The sequence below is a fragment of the Hemitrygon akajei genome, chromosome 11 (assembly GCF_048418815.1).
Source record: "Hemitrygon akajei chromosome 11, sHemAka1.3, whole genome shotgun sequence".
Taxonomy (NCBI): Eukaryota; Metazoa; Chordata; class Chondrichthyes; order Myliobatiformes; family Dasyatidae; genus Hemitrygon; species Hemitrygon akajei.
The window spans coordinates 168,081,093-168,099,913 of NC_133134.1; the positions used below are offsets into that span (position 1 = coordinate 168,081,093).

General features: G+C 43.4%; 1 protein-coding gene across 1 annotated transcript in view; it reads left to right on the forward strand.

Moving 5' to 3' along the window:
• LOC140736264 (angiopoietin-4-like) overlaps nucleotides 1-17,891 on the forward strand; it is a 106,952-nt gene extending 89,061 nt beyond the window's left edge. Inside the window, exon 9 of the mRNA XM_073062209.1 lies at nucleotides 2,220-17,891. Coding sequence (XP_072918310.1) covers nucleotides 2,220-2,380 — 161 coding nt within the window. The 3' untranslated portion in view covers nucleotides 2,381-17,891. The remainder of the gene's footprint in view (nucleotides 1-2,219) is intronic.
• Nucleotides 17,892-18,821: the final 930 nt, after the last annotated feature.

Below are 18,821 nucleotides of genomic sequence, written 5' to 3' on the forward strand. Positions count from 1 at the left end.
GATCTTTCCTCTGATTGGTTTTCCACCCTCCCCCCACCTTCTTTATAGGGCCCCTGCCCCCTCCTTCTTTAGTCCTGACGAAGGGTCTCGACCCGAAACGTTGACTGCTCTTTTCAACGGATGCTGCCCGACCTGCTGAGTTCATCCAGCTTGTTTGTATGTGTTGACTATTACAAAGCCAGTGGCTACCATTCAGGGTTCAAATCCCACTGCTGTCTGTAAAGAATTGGTACGTTCTCCCCATGACTTTCCTCCGCATGCTCCAGTTTCCTCCGACATTCTAAAGACGTAGAGGTCAGGGTTAGTGAGTTGTGGGTGGTAGAAGTCTGACAATAGGCAGCCCAACACAATCCTTGTTGATTTGATTTGATGCAAACTGCAGCTTTGCTGTATGTTCCAGAGTTTCAATGCACATGTGATAAATAAAGCTAATCTTTAATATTTAAACATTCATCCTATTTTATTGTTCCATCTTTTTATTAAATTCCCTGGATCCTCCCACCCACCTACACAGTAAGGGCAACGTACCATAAGACCATAAGATGCTGGAGGAGAATTAGGCCATTTGGTCCATTACGGCTGGTTTATTATCCCTCTCAACCCCATTCTCACTCTAAGCTTTGACACCATTGCTAATCAAACCCTGTCAAACTCCACTCTAAATATCACTAGAGTCTGTTAACCTTCTGGATCAGGATTTGGAATTCCGGAGGAAACTGGAGCGCCCAGAGGAAATTGTCACAGTCACAGAGAGAACGTGCAAACTCCACACAGACAGTGATTGAACCCAAGTCTCCAGGGCTGTGAGTTGGCAGTTCTACATGCTGTGCCACTATGTTACCCTAATACCCTAGTCATGACTGGAAGCCTGTATTGTAATGCCTGCACTGTTTTGTGCACTTTTTGCAGTCCTGGGTAGGTCTGCAGTCTAGTGTAGTTTTTCTTCTGTGGTGCTTTTATGTAGTTCAGTGTAGTTTTTGTACTGTTTCATGTAACACCATGGTCCTGAAAAACGTTGTCTCATTTTTACTGTGTACTGTACCAGCAGTTATGGTTGAAATGACAATAAAAAGTGACTTGACTTGAAGCATCAACGGCTCATTCCACTTCACAGATATTGCCTAACCCGTTGAGTTCCTCCAACCTTTTGTGTGTTCTCCTGGCCCTAAACATAGATACATAGATACATAGAAAACCCACAGCACAATACAATCCCTTCAGCCCACAATGCTGTGCAGAACGTGTACTTACTTTAGAAATTACCTGGGGCTTCCCATAGCCCTCTGTTTTTCTAAGCTCCATGTACTTATCCAGAAGGCTCTTAAAAGACCCTATCATATCCGCCTCCACCACTGTCACCGGCAGCCCATTCCACGCATTCACCACTCTCTGAGTAAAAAACTTACCCCTGACATCTCCTCTGTATCTACTCCCCAGCATCTTAAAACTGTGCCCTGTCATGTTAGCCATTTCAGCCCTGGGAAAAAGCCTCTGACTATCCACACAATCAATGCCTCTCATCATCTTATACACCTCTATCAGGTCACCCCTCATCCTCCGTCGCTCCCAGGAAAAAAAGCCGAGTTCATTCAACCTATTCTCGTAAGGCATGCTCCCCAATCCAGGCAACATCATTGTAAATCTCCTCTGCACCCTTTCTATAGTTTCCACATCCTTCCTGTAGTGAGGTTACTAGAACTGTGCACAGTACTCCAAGTGGGGTCTGACCGGGGTCCTATATAGCTGCAACATTACCTCTCAGCTCTTAAACTCAGTCCCAAGGTTGATGAAGGTCAATGCACCGTTTGCCTTCTTAACCAAAAAGTCAATCTGTGCAGCAGCTTTGAGTGTCCTATGGAATTGGACCCCAAGATCCCTCTGATCCTCCACACTGCCAAGAGTCTTACCATTAATACTATATTCTGCCATCATGATTGACCGACCAAAATGAACCACCTCACACTTATCTGGGCTGAACTCCATCTACCACTTCGTAGCTCAGTTTTGCATCCTATCAATGTCCTGCTGTAACCTCTGATAGCCCTCCACTCTATCCACAACACCCCCCAACCTTTGTGTCATCAGCCCAATGTGTCACACCCTCTCTGTGAGATCTCCTTCAGCCGTTTAAACAATGAGGGAGGAGGTTCGGGGTTGAGTCAATGCTTTGATAGTTGGGATCACCATTGATCTTGAGCCTCTCTCTTCCCCCCCAACAGGCTGGTGGTTTGACGCCTGTGGTCTGTCCAACCTCAACGGGATGTACTACCCAGCCCGCAATCACTTACGGAAGCTGAACGGCATCAAGTGGCATTACTTCAGAAGCACCAGTTACTCCCTGCGGGCCAGCACCATGATGATCCGGCCCTCAGACTTCTGATCGAACGTATGGGGCTGGCACAGAGCCCAGGTCAAGGGTGCCCGAGGACAATATTCTCTGGACATGGGCATGGGGACGATGGGTGGGGAACAATGGCAGGTAGAGGAAGGGTGTGAGCAACTGGTCACCAGTCCTCGTCTATGGGGATTTGTCTTTAGTGCTGGTGACCCACCAGGTCGGTGAGTCCCAGGGTCAAAGCCTGGGTGAGTCTGTAGGTTGAGGCTTGGAGGTCTAAGCCCTGTGATCAGTAACTCCGGGAGTCGATACCCAGAAGTCAGCAAACTCCAAAGGTCAAAGTCCATTGATTTCTGGTTGACTTGGACTCTGATCATCAGCTTCTGTCCCAGACTCTTCATTTATTGCCCCTGACCTCCAACTCACCCTCATCCCTGTCCCTAAATGCCAACCTGCCCCCTGACTCCCTGTGCTGCCCCCAAAACCAACAGGACGAACGTTAAAAAAAATCTAAGTCTGAGCTACAACCTCAATGGACATCGCAGCTTGCCACCCCCTTGAAATTCTTCACACCTCTGTTTAAAGACTTCAATCTAATCTTGTAATGGTTCAGAGACGTCTTGAGGAAGGAGATAGCAGATCTTTTCATTAAGGGGTGTACTTAGAAGTTCAAAGGTGGTAAAGGTTTAACAAATCACCTCCAGAGGATGCTGTGCAGTTGAACTAGCATTTGCAGGAGGATTTGTAAAGGAACGATTGTTATTGAACTGTTATGAGCGTCATTAAGCATGTGTTTTCTTCTTTTAAGATCCACTTAATCATACAAATGTGTACTAGGTATTCACAACCAATGAATCACTTGTCAATTTAAAATGTCAGCTGTGTCTGGCATTGCTGGAGTGGACTTGGAGGCGAATCCAATGTTTGGCCGATTTAAGTGCCGGGCCAGATTGAAAATATCAGGGTGTTGGGGTCGAAGGCGGTTCAGCTCACAGCTCTGAAAGGCTGCGGCCTGCAACTAACAGGCTCCTGAATCAGCTGCTGGCATTGTGTCTGTGGACTCACTGTCGTGAACTTCAGTTCTGAATGCCATTTGCTTACTTTTATTGTTTGCATTATTTGTTTTCCTTTCTCTGCACATTGGGCATTTGACAGTCTTTTTTTTTAATGGGTTTCTTTGAGTTCCTTTGTTTTAGACCATAAGACCATGATATAGGGGCAGAATTAAGCCATTTGGCCCCTCGAGTCTGCTCTGCCATTTCATCATGGCTGATCCATTTCCCTCTCAGCTCCAGTCTCCTGCCTTCTCCCTCTATCCCTTCGTGCCCTGACTAATCAAGAATCTATCAACCTCTGCCTTAAATACATGTAAAGACTTGGCCTTCACAGCCCCCTGTGGCAACAAATTCCACAGACTCGCCACTCTCTGACTAAAGAAATTCCTCCTCAACTCCATTGTAAGAGGATGTCCTTGTATCCTGAGGCTGTGCCCTCTGGACTTCGACTCCCTCACATTGAAAACGTTCTCTTCACATCCACTCTATTGAGGCCTTTCAACGTTCGATAGGTTTCAATGATAAGTATAGGCCCAGAGCCTTTCAATTCTGAAATCATTTTTGTGAACCTCCTTTGAACCCTCTCCAACGTCAGCACACCCTTTCTCCAATAAGGGAAGCAAAACTGCTCACAATACTCCAAGTGAAGTCTCACCAGTGCTTTATGAAGTCTGAACATTACCTCCTTGCTTTTATATTCTAGCCTTCTTGAAATAAATGTAAACATCACACTTGCCTTTCTCACCACCGACTCAGATCTGCAAATCAACCTTTGGGGAATCCTGCACAAGGTTTCCCAAATCCCTTTGCACCTCAGATTTTTGAATTTTCTCTTCATCTGGAAAATAGACTACCCTTTTATTTCTTCTACTAAAGTTCATGACCATACATTCCCAACACTGTATTCCATCTGCCACTTCTTTGCCCATTCTCCTAATCTGTCTAAGTCCTTCTGTAGCCTCTCTACTTCCTCAAAACTATCTGTCCCTCCACCTATCTTTGTATCATCCACAAACTTTGCCACAAAGCTATCAATTCCATCACCTAAGTCATTGACATATAATGAAAAATGAGATGGTCCCAGCACAGATCCCTGTGGAACTCCACTAGCTGCCAGCAGCCAACCAGAAAAGGCCCCTTAGTCCCTCTCTTTGCCTCCAGACAATCAGCCAGTGCTTTATCTATGCTAGAATCTTTCCTGTAATACCACGGGCTCTTGGCTTGTTAAGCAGCCTCAAGTGTGGCACCTTGTCAAAGACCTTCTGAAAATCCAAGTGCTCAACATCAACCAATTCTCCTTTATCTATCCTACTTGTTATTTCTTCAAAGAATTGCAACAGATTTGTCAGGCAAGATTTTCCCTTGAGGAAACCATGCTGACTACGGCCTATTTTATCATGTGCCTCCAAGTACCCCAAAACCTCATCCTCGTCAATCGACTCCAACATCTTCCCAATCACTGTCAGACTAACTGGCCTGTAATTTCCTTTTTTCTGCCTCTCTCCCTTCTTGAAAAGTGGAGTGACATTTGTAATTTTTCATTCCATTCAGAAACATGCCAATCAATTGATTCTTGAAAGATCATTACTAATGCCCCCACAATCTCTTCAGCCATGTTTTTCAGAACCCTAGGGTGTAGACCATTTACTACAGGTGATTTACCTACTTTCAGACCTTTCAGTTTCCCAAGAACCTTCTCCCTAGTAATGGCAATTTCACTCACTTCTGCTCCCTGACACTCTTGAACTTCTAGCATACTTCTCGTGTCTTCCACAGTGAAGACTGATGCAAAATACTTATTCAGTTCATCTGCTATTTCGTTGTCCCACCTTATTACCTCTCCAGTATCATCTTCCATCAGTACAATATCCACTCTCACCTCTCTTTTACATTTTAAGTATCTGAAGAAACTTTTGTTATCCTCTTTAAGGCTAGCTTACCTTCATATTCCATCTTTTCATTCTTAATGAGTTTTTAGTTGCTTTCTGTGGGTCTTTAAAAGCTTCGCAATCTAACTTCCCACTAATTTTTGCTTTATTATATGCCCTCTCTTTGGCTTGTATGTTGGTTTTGACTTCTCTTGTTAGCCATGGTTTGTCATCTTGCCTTTCAAATACATTTTCCTCTTTGGGATGTATATAACCTGCACCTTTCAAATTGCTTCCAGAAATTCCAGGCATTGCTGCTCTGCTGTCACTCCAGCCAGCATTTTTTTCCTATCAATTTTGGCCAGCTCCTCTCTCGTGCCTCTGTAATTCCCTTTACTCCACTGTAACACTGATACATCTGACTTTAGCTTCTCCTTCTCAAATTGCAGCGTGAATTTTATCATATTATGATCACTTTCCCCTAAGGGGTCCTTAAGCTGTCTAATCATTTCTGGTTCATTCCACAGTACCCAATCCAGAACAGCTGATCCCCTAGTGGCCTTAACCATGAGCTGCTCTAAAAAGCCATCCTGTAAGCATTGTAGAAACTCCCTCTCTTTGGGAACCAGCACCAACCTGATTTTCCCAATCTACCTGCAGATTGAAATCCCTCATGACTATTGTAACTTTGCCCTTTTGGCATGCATTTTCTATCTCCTGTTGTAATTTGTAGACCACATTCTTACTGCTGTTTAGAAGATCTGTATATAACTCCCGTCAGGGTCGCTTTACCCTTTCAGTTCCTTAGCTCTATCCACAATTATTCAACACCTTCTGATTCTATGTCACCCTTTTCTAATGATTTGATTTCATTTTTTACCAGCAAAGCCACACCACCCCCTGTGCCTTCCTGCCTGTCCTTTTGATTCAACATGTATGTTTGGACATCAATCTCCCAGCTATAATCTTCTTTTAGCCATGATTCTGTGATGCCTACAACATCATACATGCCGATCTGTTTTGTGGCTGCCTGTAAGGAGATGAATCTCAAGGGTGTATATAGTATACATATTTTGAGAATAAATGCACTTTGAACTTTTGATTTGGATGCACAAGTGTAAACATTGATAACAGTGTGCTCCTGTTGGGTGGGTCTCTAAACACGAGCAACATTGTTGAGTATTAAATCCGATCCATTCTTTCAACGTCAAGACAGCACATCAACTAGTTAAACCCAGTGCTGTCACCTGGATAAATACGGTGCCTCTAATCAGTTAAACTCAATATTGCTAACTGGATAACCCCCGTGCCTCTAACCAGTTAAGCCTGGTGTCACAAGCCTGTTAAACCCAATGATGCTAACCGGTTAAATCCAATGCTGTCATCCAGATAGATCCAGTGTCTTTAACCTGTTTGCAGCATTGCAACTCAATGCTGCAAACTGAATTCTGCTAACTGGTTAAATCCAGTGTTGTCACTCAAATAAATTCAGTGTCTCTAACCAATTAAACCTAAATCTGCAGACTGATTAAACCCAATGCCTCTAACCAGTTAAGCCCAAAGCCTCTAACTAGTTAAACACAATGCTGCTAACTGGTTAAGCGCAACGCTGCTAACTGGTAAAGTCAAACCCTGCTAATCACTATTGTTTGGGCACTTTACATGTGGCAAAAGGTCTGAAGTTGCTTCCTGTGGGCAGTTCCCAGCAACACTCGAGAACAAGCCGTATGAGGATGAGTGACCAGACATCTGGGTGGAGACAGAGATTCAGGAAGATTTTGAGTTTTCCAGAGTCTATACTGGCTAAGATGTCCATCCTGTGTTTAAGATCATAAGACCATCGGACATAGGAGAAAATTAGGCCATTCAGCCCATTGTGTCTGCTCTGCCATTTCATCATAGCTGATCCATTTTTCCTCTCAACCCCATCCTTCTGCTCTCTTGCCATAACTGTTCTTTCCCCAACTAATCAAGAACCTACCAACCTCTGCCTTAAATGCACTCAATGACCTGCATCCACAGCTGTCTGTAGCAATGAATTCCACAGATTCATCACCCTCTGGCTGAAGAAATTCTTCCTCATCTCCTTTCTAAATGGTTGTCCCTCTATTCTGAGGCTGTGCCCTCTGATGCTAGATTCACCCACTATAGGAAACTTCCTCTCCACAGCCACTCTATCTAGGCCTTTCAATATTCAATGGGATCACCTGCCCCCTCCCTTATTTTTCTAAACACCTGCAAGTGCAGACCTACAGCCATCAAACGCTCCTCATACATTAACCCTGTCAATCCTGGAGTCATTCTCGTGAACTTCGACTGAATCCCCTCCAATGCATCCTTTCTTTCTTCTCATAATCCTCCAAGTGAGGCCTCACCAATGCCTTATAAAGCCTCAGCATTACATCCTTGTTTTTATATTCTAATCCTCTCACAATGAATGCTAGCATTGAATTTGCCTTCCTCACCACTGATTCAACCTGCAAATTACCCTTTAGGGAATTCTGCACAAGGACTCCCAAGTCTCTTTCCACCTTGTATTTTTAAATTTTCTCCCTGTTTAGGAAATAGTCTACGCTTTTATTCCTTCTTCCAAAGTGCATGACCATACACTGTATTCCATCTGCCACTTCTCCTAATCTATCAAAGTCCTTCTGCAGACTTCCTGCTTCCTCAACACTACCTGCTCCTCCACTTATCTTCGTATTGTCTACAAACTTGGCTACAAAGCCATCAATTCCATCATCCAAATCATTGACATATAGCATAAAAAGAAGGAGCCCCACACCAACCCCTACAGAACACCACTAATCACCAGCAGCCAACCAGAAAAGGCTCCCTTTATTCCCACTCTTTGCCTCCTGCTAATCAGCCAATCCTCTATCCATGCTAGTATCTTTCCTGTAATACCATGGGCTCTTGCCTTGTTCAGCTGATTCATGAATAGCGCCTTGTCACGGGCCTTCTGATCCTCCAAGTTCTCGATATCCACCGATTCTCTTTGTCTATCTTGCTTGATATTTTCTCAAACAATTCCAACAGAATTGTCAGGCAAGATTTCCCCTTAAGGAAACCATGCCGATTTTTATCATGTGCCTGCAAGTACCCTGAGATCTCATTATTAATAATCGACTCCAACAGCTTCCCAACCACTGAGGTCAGACTTAACTGGCCGATAATTTCCTTTCTTCAGTCACCCTTCCTTCTTGAAGCATGGAGTGACATTTGCAATTTTCCAGTGCTCCGGAACCACGCCAGAATGGTGTCATCAACAACATGACATCCCAACTCTCACACTCATGGCCCTGATTGATGAAGGCAAGCACTTCCCATCTCGTCTAGCTCTAGCACCAGTTTTAGGGAGCCATGTACTCGCACATTCCTAGTTCCTCGGCTCTACAACACTTTCCAGGGTCCTACACTTTACTGTGTGACTCTGGCCTGGTTTAGCTTGACAAAATGCAACATCCAAGTTAAATTCCATCTGCCAATTCCTGGTCTCCTTCCCAGTTTGTCTACATTCGGTGGTAATCTTAGATAACCCTCTATGACATGAACAATTTGAGTGAACTGCTCACTACATTCTACCACAGGGTCATAGAGTCTGCCTAGTCTCATCTACCTGCTCTCCTTACCCTTCCCATCCATGTACCTATCCAAACTTCTCTTAGATGTTGAAATCAAACCCACATCCACCACCTCCAGCTCGTTCCACACTCTCACCACCCTCTGAGTGAAGTTCTCCCTCATGTTCCCCTTAAACAATTCACCTTTCACTCTTAACCCATGATCACTGGTTCTAGACTCCTACAACCTCAGTTCAAAAAGCCTCCTGCATTTATACAATCTATAGACCTCGTAATTTTGTATACTTCTGTCAAATCTCCCCTCATTCTCCTACGGCCCAGGGAATGAAGTCCGAACCTATTCACCATTCCCTATAACTCAGGTCCTCAAGTCCTAGCAACATCATTGTAAATTTTCTCTGCACTCTTTCAATCTTATTGATATCTTGTCAGTAGGTGGCCAGAACTGCACACAGTACTCCAAACTGGGCTTCACCAATATCTTATACAATTTCATCATAATTTACTTATTATTATTTAATTATTTATGGTTTTATATTGCTATATTTCTACACTATTCTTGGTTGGTGCGACTGTAACGAAACCCAATTTCCCTCAGGATCAATAAAGTATGTCTGTCTGTCTGTCAACATCTGTACTCAGTACTTTTATGAAGGCCAAAAAGCTTTCTTTAAGACCCTAAATACCTGTGAAGCCACTTTCAAGGAACTATGGACCTGTATTCCCAGATCTCTCTGTCCATCCAAACATCTTAGTGCCCTACTGCTCTCTGTGTAAGTCCTACCCTGGTTTGTCCTCCCAAAGTGCAGACCCTCACACTTACCTGCATTAAATTCCATCTGCCATTTCTCAGCCCATTTTTCCAGATCCCACTGCAAGCTTTGATAGTCTTCCTCACTGTACAATGATTAAAGCATTTCCTTAGAACTAGGAGAGAAAGGCTATTTGGTCTGACAAGCTTGCTGTCCCACTTTCCTACTGCCCAACTTTGAATTTCCACATCAGTTGTGTCAAATCTCTTTTGTACCCTCTCAGTAACCTCCAAATCCTCCGGCAGATTAAGCATCCAGCTTGGATCGAACCCCTGGCTCAGCAATCTATCATCTCCATCGGGAAGGAATCTGCATGTTGTTCCCGATCAGTCCGGAGAACAGCAGAAGCAGCTGGTTCAGGGAATGTGCATTGACAGCTGGAAATGTATAATTCTGCATAGACAGGTTCACTGCCCCCTGACTGCACTTTCAATGTATTTGCTATTTTTATAGAAGGAATTCCAAAAGCACTTGTGCAGACAGGTGATGAAAGGCTCACAGGTTCAGGAGATAAAGTTCTACCAGAACACGTGACAAGTGTGAGCTGATTTAGAACATAGTACAGCACAGTAGAGGCCCTTTGGCCCATGCTGCTGTGCTGACCTTTTACCCCACTGCAAGATCAATCCATTCCTTCCCCGATGGTCATAGAGCATAGAGTTCTGAAACAGAGTCATAGAGCACTGGAGCATAGAACCGGGCCTTCAGGTCTATGTTGATAGATCCCTCAAAGTTACTGAGAAATTTGATAGGGTGGTTAAGAAGGCACATGGTGTGTTGGCTTTCATTAGTCAGGGGACTGAGTTCCAGAGCTGTGAGGTAATGTTGCTCCTCTATAAAACTCTGGTTAGTCCACACTTGGAGTATTGTGTTCAGTTCTGGCTGGCTCATTTTAGGAAGGATGTGGAAGCTTTACAGAGGGTGCAAAGGAGATTTACTTAGGATGCTGTCTGGATCAGAGAGCATGTCTTATGAGGATAGGTTGTGAAAGAAAGAGAGGAAGTTGTGGAGGCGAAGACCGTGGGCATATTTAAAGCAAAGATTGATAATTTCCTGATAGGTCAAGGCACCAAGGGTTATGGCAAGAAGACAGGTGTATGGGGGTGAGTGGGATCGGCCATGACGGAATGGCGGAGCAGACTCGATGAATGGCCTAATGTCTTATGTCTTATGGTCGAAAGAAAGAAAGAAAGAAAAAATAGCTTTATTTGTCCTATGTACATTGAAACAGTGAATTGTGTCGATTGCATTAACAACTAACATAGTCAAGGACGTGCTGGACGAGGCAACCCGCAAGTATCACCATGCTACCGATGTTAGCATAAAATTGTCCACAACTCACTAACCCTAACCCATATGTACTGTCCACAACTCATTAACCCTAACCCTAACCTGTATGTATTGTCCACAACTCATTAATCCTAACCCATACGTATTGTCCACAACTCATTAACCCTAACCCGTACATATTGTCCACAACTCATTAACCCTAACCCATACATACTGTCCACAACTCATTAACCCTAACCCTAACCTGTATGTATTGTCCACAACTCATTAATCCTAACCCGTACATATTGTCCACAACTCATTAACCCTAACCCGTACATATTGTCCACAACTCGTTAATCCTAACCCTAACCCGTACATATTGTCCACAACTCATTAACCCTAACCTGTATGTATTGTCCACAACTCATTAATCCTAACCTGTACATATTGTCCACAACTCGTTAATCCTAACCCTAACCCATACATATTGTCCACAACTCATTAACCCTAACCCTAACCCGTACATATTGTCCACAACTCGTTAATCCTAACCCTAACCCATACATATTGTCCACAACTCATTAACCCTAACCCTAACCTGTATGTATTGGGATGTGGGAAGAAACCTGAGAACCCAGAGGAAACTCACACGGTCTTGAGGAGAACATACAAACTCCATTCAGACAGCAGCAGAACTGGACCTGGGTTGTTGGTGTTGTCATAGTGTTACACTAAACTCCATGCTACTGTGTCTCCCACGTTTCTAGCCAAAACATTGACTGTTTATTCCTCACCATAGATGCTGCCTGACCTGCTGAGCTCCTCCAACATTTTGTGTTTGTTGCTCTGGATTTCCAGCATCTGCAGAAGCTCTTGAGTTACTGATTTTATTTTGGTTGGTAGGTCTGATGATGTTGAGAGCATCGCCCTGTGCGATTCTTATCCAGGTCCTGAAAGTAATAAGAACACCCCAGAAAAAATTGGGATTTGTCCCATGATGCACAGAAACACAGTCAGAAATCCTTTTGATAAAATGAAGCAGTTCCGTTTACTCCAATTACTCCGATCATTCAATCTATGGGGTTTCTTACTTTGAGGATGTATATGAAGAGAAAGAATTTCAGGTTGTCTACTGTCTACATTCTCTGATATTAAAATGAACCTTTGGATTTGTGGATGTTCGGACATTCCAGAGGCCCAGTCAGTGGCGGGAGCAGAGCACAGCGACGAGGTTTCTTGCGGGTCGGCGATGCTTGCTTAAAAGGAGAGCTTTGCAGGCGTCCGGATATTCTGCAGGCCCAATCAGCAGCAGGAGTGGAGCACAGTAAATTAAATAAAATACAGAAGGGACAAGCAGGGCGGCCATTGTTGGGAGAAGATGGCGGTGAGAGTAGGAGTGTCAGGCTTTAGCGCAAAGGAGGCTTCGGCCCGGAAGAGGCACTGGCCCTGGGTAAACTTCTGTTAAGCTTCCATTTTTCAAAATTCTTACTGTGCTTAGTGCAGTAAATGGCTGTTGTGTGTTCTTCATGTCAGATGTTGGAGTCCTGGGAGACCCAGAGACTCCCAGGGAACTACATCTGCATGAAGTACATCTGGCTACAGCTCCTTGAAGACCGTGTTAGGGATCTGGAACCACAGCTGGATGACCTTCAGCTTGTACGGGAGAGAGAGGAGATAATCGATCAGAGTTACAGGGAAGTAGTTACTCCGAAGTTGCAGGAGGCAAGTAGCTGGGTGACTGTCAGGAGAAATGGAAATGTGAATGGCAGTTAGAGCAGAGCACCCTAGTGGCCATTCTCCTCAATAATAAGTATACTGCTTTGGATAGTGTTGTGGAGGATGTCCTCCCAGGGGAATGCCACAGGGACCAGGTTACAGGCACTGAGCATGGGTCCGTGGTGCAGAAGGGAAAGAGGGAGAAGAGGGGAGCGGTAGTGATAGGGGACTCAATTGTCAGAGGAACAGACAGGAGATTCTGTGAGCGTGAACGGGACACCCAGATGGTATGTTGCCTCCCAGGTGTCAGGGTCAGGGATGTCTCAAATGGTGTCCACAGCATTTTAGAGAGAGAGAGAGAGAGCAGCCAGATGTCTTGGTACATATTGGTACCAATGCCATAGGAAGGAAAAGACATGTGGTCCTGGAGAGATAATTTAGAGAGCTAGGCATAAAGCTGAGAAGGAAGATCTCCAGGATAGAAATTTCTGGATTGCTACCTGTGCCACGTGCTAATGAGAGTAGAAACAGAATGATTTGGCAGATAAAGCATGGCTGAGAAGCTGGTGCAGGGGACAGGGCTTCAGGTTCCTGGTTCATTGGGATCTCTTCTGGGGGAGGTATGACCTGAACGAAAAGGATGGGTTACACCTGAAACCGAGGAGGACAAATATTCTCGTGGGCAGGTTTGTGAGAGCTGTTGGGGAGGGTTTAAACTAATTTGGCGGGGGTTGGGAACTGGAATGAAGGGACTCAGGATAGGGCAGATGGTAAAACAGTAAAGATAGCGTGCAGTCAGATTGTCAGGAAGGGCAGGCAGATGATAGGACAAAATTGCAGCCAGTAGGGTGAGTATCAGTGCATTAGGGATGCAGAATCAAAAAGGGTAGCAAATACAGAACTCAAAGTGTTATATCTTAATGCACGGAGTATAAGAAATAAAGTGGATGATCTTGTTGCACTATTGCAAATTGTCAGGTATGATGTTGTTGCCATCACTGAATAGTGGTTGAACGATGGTTGTAGCTGGGAGATGAATGCCCAAGGTTACGTGTTGTATCGGAGGGATAGGAAGGTAGGCAGAGTGGGTGGTGTAGCTCTGCTGGTAAAGAATGGCATCAAATCAGTAGAAAGTTGTGACATACGATCAGAAGATGTTGAATCCTTGTGGGTTGAGTTAAGAAACTGCAAGGGTAAAAGGACATTGATGGCAGTTATATACAGGCCTCCCAACAGTGGCTGGGATGTGGCCCACAGATTACAACAGGGAACAGAAAAGGTGTGTCAAAAGAGCAATGTTATGATAGTCGTGGGAGATTTTATCATTCAGGTTGATGGGAAAATCAGGTTGGTAATGGATCTCAAGAGAGTGAGTTTGTTGAATGCCTATGAGATGGCTTTTTAGAGTAGTTTGTCATTGAGCCTATTAGGGGATCAGCTATACTAGGTTGGGTGTTACGTAATGAACTGGAGGCTATTAGGGAGTTTAAGGTAAAAAGAAAACCCTTAGGACCTGATGATCTTGATTTGATTCAGTTCAACTTGAAATTTGATAGGGAGAAAGTAAAGCCTGATGTAGCAGTATTTCAGTGGAGTAAGGGAAATTACAGTGGCATGAGAGAGGAGTTGGCCAAAGTAAATTGGAAGGAGCTGCTGGCAGGGAAGACAGCAGAGCAGCAATGGCGTGCGTTTCTGGGGAAAATGAGGAAAGTTCAGGTCAGATGTATTCTAAAAGCAAAGAAATACTCAAATAGCAAAATAATACAACCATGGCAGACAAGAGAAGTCTATGCTAATATAAAAGCAAAAGAGAGGGCATGCAACAAAACAAAAATTAGCAGATAGATAAGGAACTGGGAGCCTTTAAAAATCCACAGAGAGCAACTAAAAGAATCATTAGGAGGGAAAAGATGAAGTATAGCAAGCTAGCAAATAATACCAAAGTGGATTGTAAAAGTTTTTTCAGGTATATAAAAAATAAAAGAGAGATGAGAGTGATAGAGGAATGCTAGCGTTAGAGATTGTGGGAGCATAAGTAATGTTCTTTCAAAAATTATTGGACTCTAGCATGGTGCCAGAGGACTAGAAAATTGTAATTGTCACTCCACACTTTAAGAAAGGAGAAAGGCAGCAGAAAGGAAATTATAAACCAGCTAGCCTGACCTCAGTGGTTGGGAAGATGTTGGAGTCAGTTTTTAAGGATGAGGTTATAGAGTACTTGGTGACAGGACAAGATAGGACAACATCAGCAAGGTTTCCTGAAGGGAAATTCCTGCCTGATGAACCTATTGGAATTCTTTGAGGAGTTTACAAGTAGGATAGATAAAGGGGATACAGTGAATGTTGTATATTTGGACTTTCAGAAGGTCTTTGACAAGGTGCTACATATGATGCTGCTTACCAAATAAAGAGCCCATGGTATTATAGGAAAGGTAGTGGTATACTTAGCATTGGCCGATTAGAAGGAGGCAGCGAGTGGAAATAGAAGGATCCTTTTCTGGTTGGCTGCCAGTGACTAGTTGTGTTTCGCAGGGGTTGGTGTTGGGACCACTTATTTTATGATGTATATCAATGACTTAAATGATGGAATAGATGGCTTTGTTGCCAAGTTTGTAGATGATATGAAGATTGGCGGAGGGGTAGGTCATGTTGAGGAAACAGGTAGGCTACAGAAGGACTTAGACAAATTAGGAGAATGGGCAAAAAAGTGGCAAATCAAATACAATGTTGGAAAATGCAAGGTCATGCATTTTGGTAGTAGAAATAAATGTGCAGAATACTTTCTAAATGGGGAGAAAATCCAAAAATCTGAGATGCAAAGGGACTTTGGAGTCCTTGTGCAGAATACCCTAAAGGTTAACTTGCAGGTTGAGTCGGTGGTGAGGAAGGCAAATGCCACGTTAGCATTCATTTCAAGAGGTCTAGATTTCAAGAGCAGGGATGTGATGCTGAAGCTTTATAAGGCACTGGTGAGGCCTCACCTTGAGTATTGTGAACAGTTTTTGGCTCCTCATCTAAGACAAGATGTGCTGGCATTGAAGAGTGTCCAGAGGAGGTTCACAAGGATGATTCAGGGAATGAAAGGGTTATCATAGATAGAAAGTTTGATGTCTCTGGATCTGTTCTCTGAACGGTGCTGGTTGAAGCAGAATGCACCTCCAATCCCTCCATCCCATTGCTGTGCTTAATTTCTTCTCATGTTTTTGAACTGTTTAATACAAGTGATCTCTACAGTACAATTTTTCCTCTTAGTTTCTTCTTCTGACTGCTCGTTATTCAGTGGTGGACATCAGAAGAAAACCCGCAAGATTCAGACCTCCAATGAAGCAGCCATGATTGAATGGTGGAGCAGACTTGATGGGCTGAATGCCCTAAATCTAATTCTATGCTTTGTGGTCTTATGGTCTTAAAAAAGGTTTGGATATGTTAAATCTGCTACTTTCTCCCAAGATGTCTAACTTGCTGAGCATGGTATGTTTTATTGAAAAGTACAGTCACTATAAAGTGTGTTTACTTAGCATCTTAATCTAATGAATTGTCCCAAAGAAACTCTGAAGGGCTAATGTCAATCGGTTGCTCACACTTTTAAAGATGTTTCCCAGAAAATTAAAATGAAGCTGCTTGTAGCTGCGACTCTGTTGCCATCTGCTGGTCAACCTGTTATACACTATTTAAAATAGAACATGGAACAGAGTATAGGCCCTTTGGCCCACAATGTTGTGCTGACCTTTTAACCTACCACAAGATCATTCAAACCATTCTCTTCTAGATAACACACCATTTTTATTTCATTCATGTGCCTATTAAAAGACTTTTAAATGTCCTTAATATATCTGCCCCATCATCACCCCTTGTCAGCACGTTCCACACACTCACCACTCTCTGTATAAAAAACTGACAATCCATCCTGTTTTCCTCCAGTCAGCTTAAAATTATACTCCCTCATATTCGCCATTTGTGCACTGGGAAAAAGACTCTGGCTGTCCATGGTATGTCTCCTATCATCTTGTCTATTCAAATCACCTATTGTACCAAAGAAAAAATTCCTGGCTCACTCAACATATCCTCATAAGACATGCTCTCTAATCCAGGCAACATCCTGGTAAATCTCCTCTGTATCCTCTCTAAAGCTTCCACATCATTCCTATAATGAAGTGACCAGAATTGATCTCAATACTCCAAGTGTGGTTTAACCAGAGTTTTACAGAGCTGCAACTTTAGCTTGTAGCCCTTGAACTCAGTCCCTAGACTAATGAAGGCCAACACACATATGCCTTCCTAACCACCCTATCAACTTGAAGTATTTACTCACTTCATCTGGCATTTAGCTCTTTGGTCCATGTTTGGACCAAGCAGGTGATGAGGTCAGGAGCTGAGTGACCTTGACAGAACCTGCATCCGTAAACAGGTTATTGGTCAAGTAGGTGCTGCATGATAGACTGTTGATGACCCCTTCCATTACTTTGCTGATGATTGAGGGTAGGCTGATAGGGCGGTAATTGGTTGGGTTGGATGTCCTGTTTCTTGTGTGTACAGGACATACCTGGGCAATTTTCCACATTGCCAGGTGGATGTTGGTGTTGTAGCTGTACTGGAACAGAGGGGAGATTTGGCATAGTGGTAATTACCACTGGATCAGTAACCTGGAGGCCCAGTTATACGCTGGGGACATGAGTTTAAATCCAACCATGACAGATGGTGAATTCGAATTCAATAAAAATATCTGATGACCATGAAACCATGTTGATTGTCATAAAAACCCAACTGGTTCACTAATGTCCTTTAGAGGAAAATCCTGCCGTCCTTACCTGGCCTATATGTAACTCCAGACCCACAGCAATGTGGCTGACTCTTAAATGCTCTCTGAATACAACTATTCAGTTGTGTCCAACTGCTGGAAAAAAAAGAAAATCTCTGAGCAGTATTGATAATGGCTAAGGTCACCCATCTTGCAAAGACACTGCCCAGAAGAAGGCAATGGCAAACCACTTCTGTAGAAAAATTTGCCAAAACAGTCATGGTCACGAAGAGACCATGATCGTCCTTGTCATACAACACAGCACATAATGAACAAACAGTGTACAATGTATGACTGTTGGTACCGTGGTTTGTACCTTGGCCCTGAAAGAACACTGTTTCATTTTGCTGTATACATGAACATGTCAATAAACTTGAACTTGTGTCATTTGCAACAAGAGTAGTAGAAGAAATTTCACCCAGTTGAGCTGCTATTCTCTGGAATGAGTGGTCAGGAGAGTCAATGGATGCAGATTTAACAATTAGAAAATTAGATAGCTATTTGATATAAAAAATTAAAATTAAACAATCTAAAAAATATTATCAAAGTACATATACGTTACCATATACTATCTTGAGAATCATTTTCCTGCAGACATTTACAGGAAAGTAAAGAAATTCAATGGAATTCATGAAAAACTATAAATAACAAAGACTGACAAACAACCAATGTGCAAAAGAAGACAAATTATGCAAATAAATTAAACAATAAGAACATAAGATATAGGACTAGAATTAGGCCATTTGGCCCATCGAGTCTGCTCCACCATTTCATCATGCTGATCTATTTCTCACTCAGCCCCAATCTCCTCCCTTTTCCTCATATCCCTTCATGCCCTGAATAATCAAGGATCTATCAACCTCTGCTCTAGGTACACCCAATGACTTGGCCTCCACAGCTGCCTGTGACAATGAATTGCACAGATTCATCACACTGGTTAAAGAAATTCCTCCCCATCTCCATTGTGAGAACTTGAGCTGTAGAGACGTTGAGTCTGCAGGTTGTGGAATTGGTTTAAAGTTGTGATGAGTGAAGTTATCAGGGGTCTGATGGCTCTGTAGGTTGCGGATAGGAGACGGGGAGTGTGGAGTGTGCGGCTTTTCTAAGGAGCTCTCACGGAAGATGGACTATGGGTCAAACACCTTCTTTCATGCCACATACAGAGTTCAGTGACTCTACACCACGTCCCCTGTCTTGACCTCGACATCATAAGCCAGTCAGCATGTTGAAATGTAAGTTGGATGAGTACATTTCCAGATGCGTTATCGTGGAGGAACAGGATTTGAAAATATAACAGTATCCATGATCCGATCTCTGACATCAAGAGCTATCATTTTTTGTTTCCAGTCGCTGGCACCTGTCAAATTATTCAGCTGTCCCA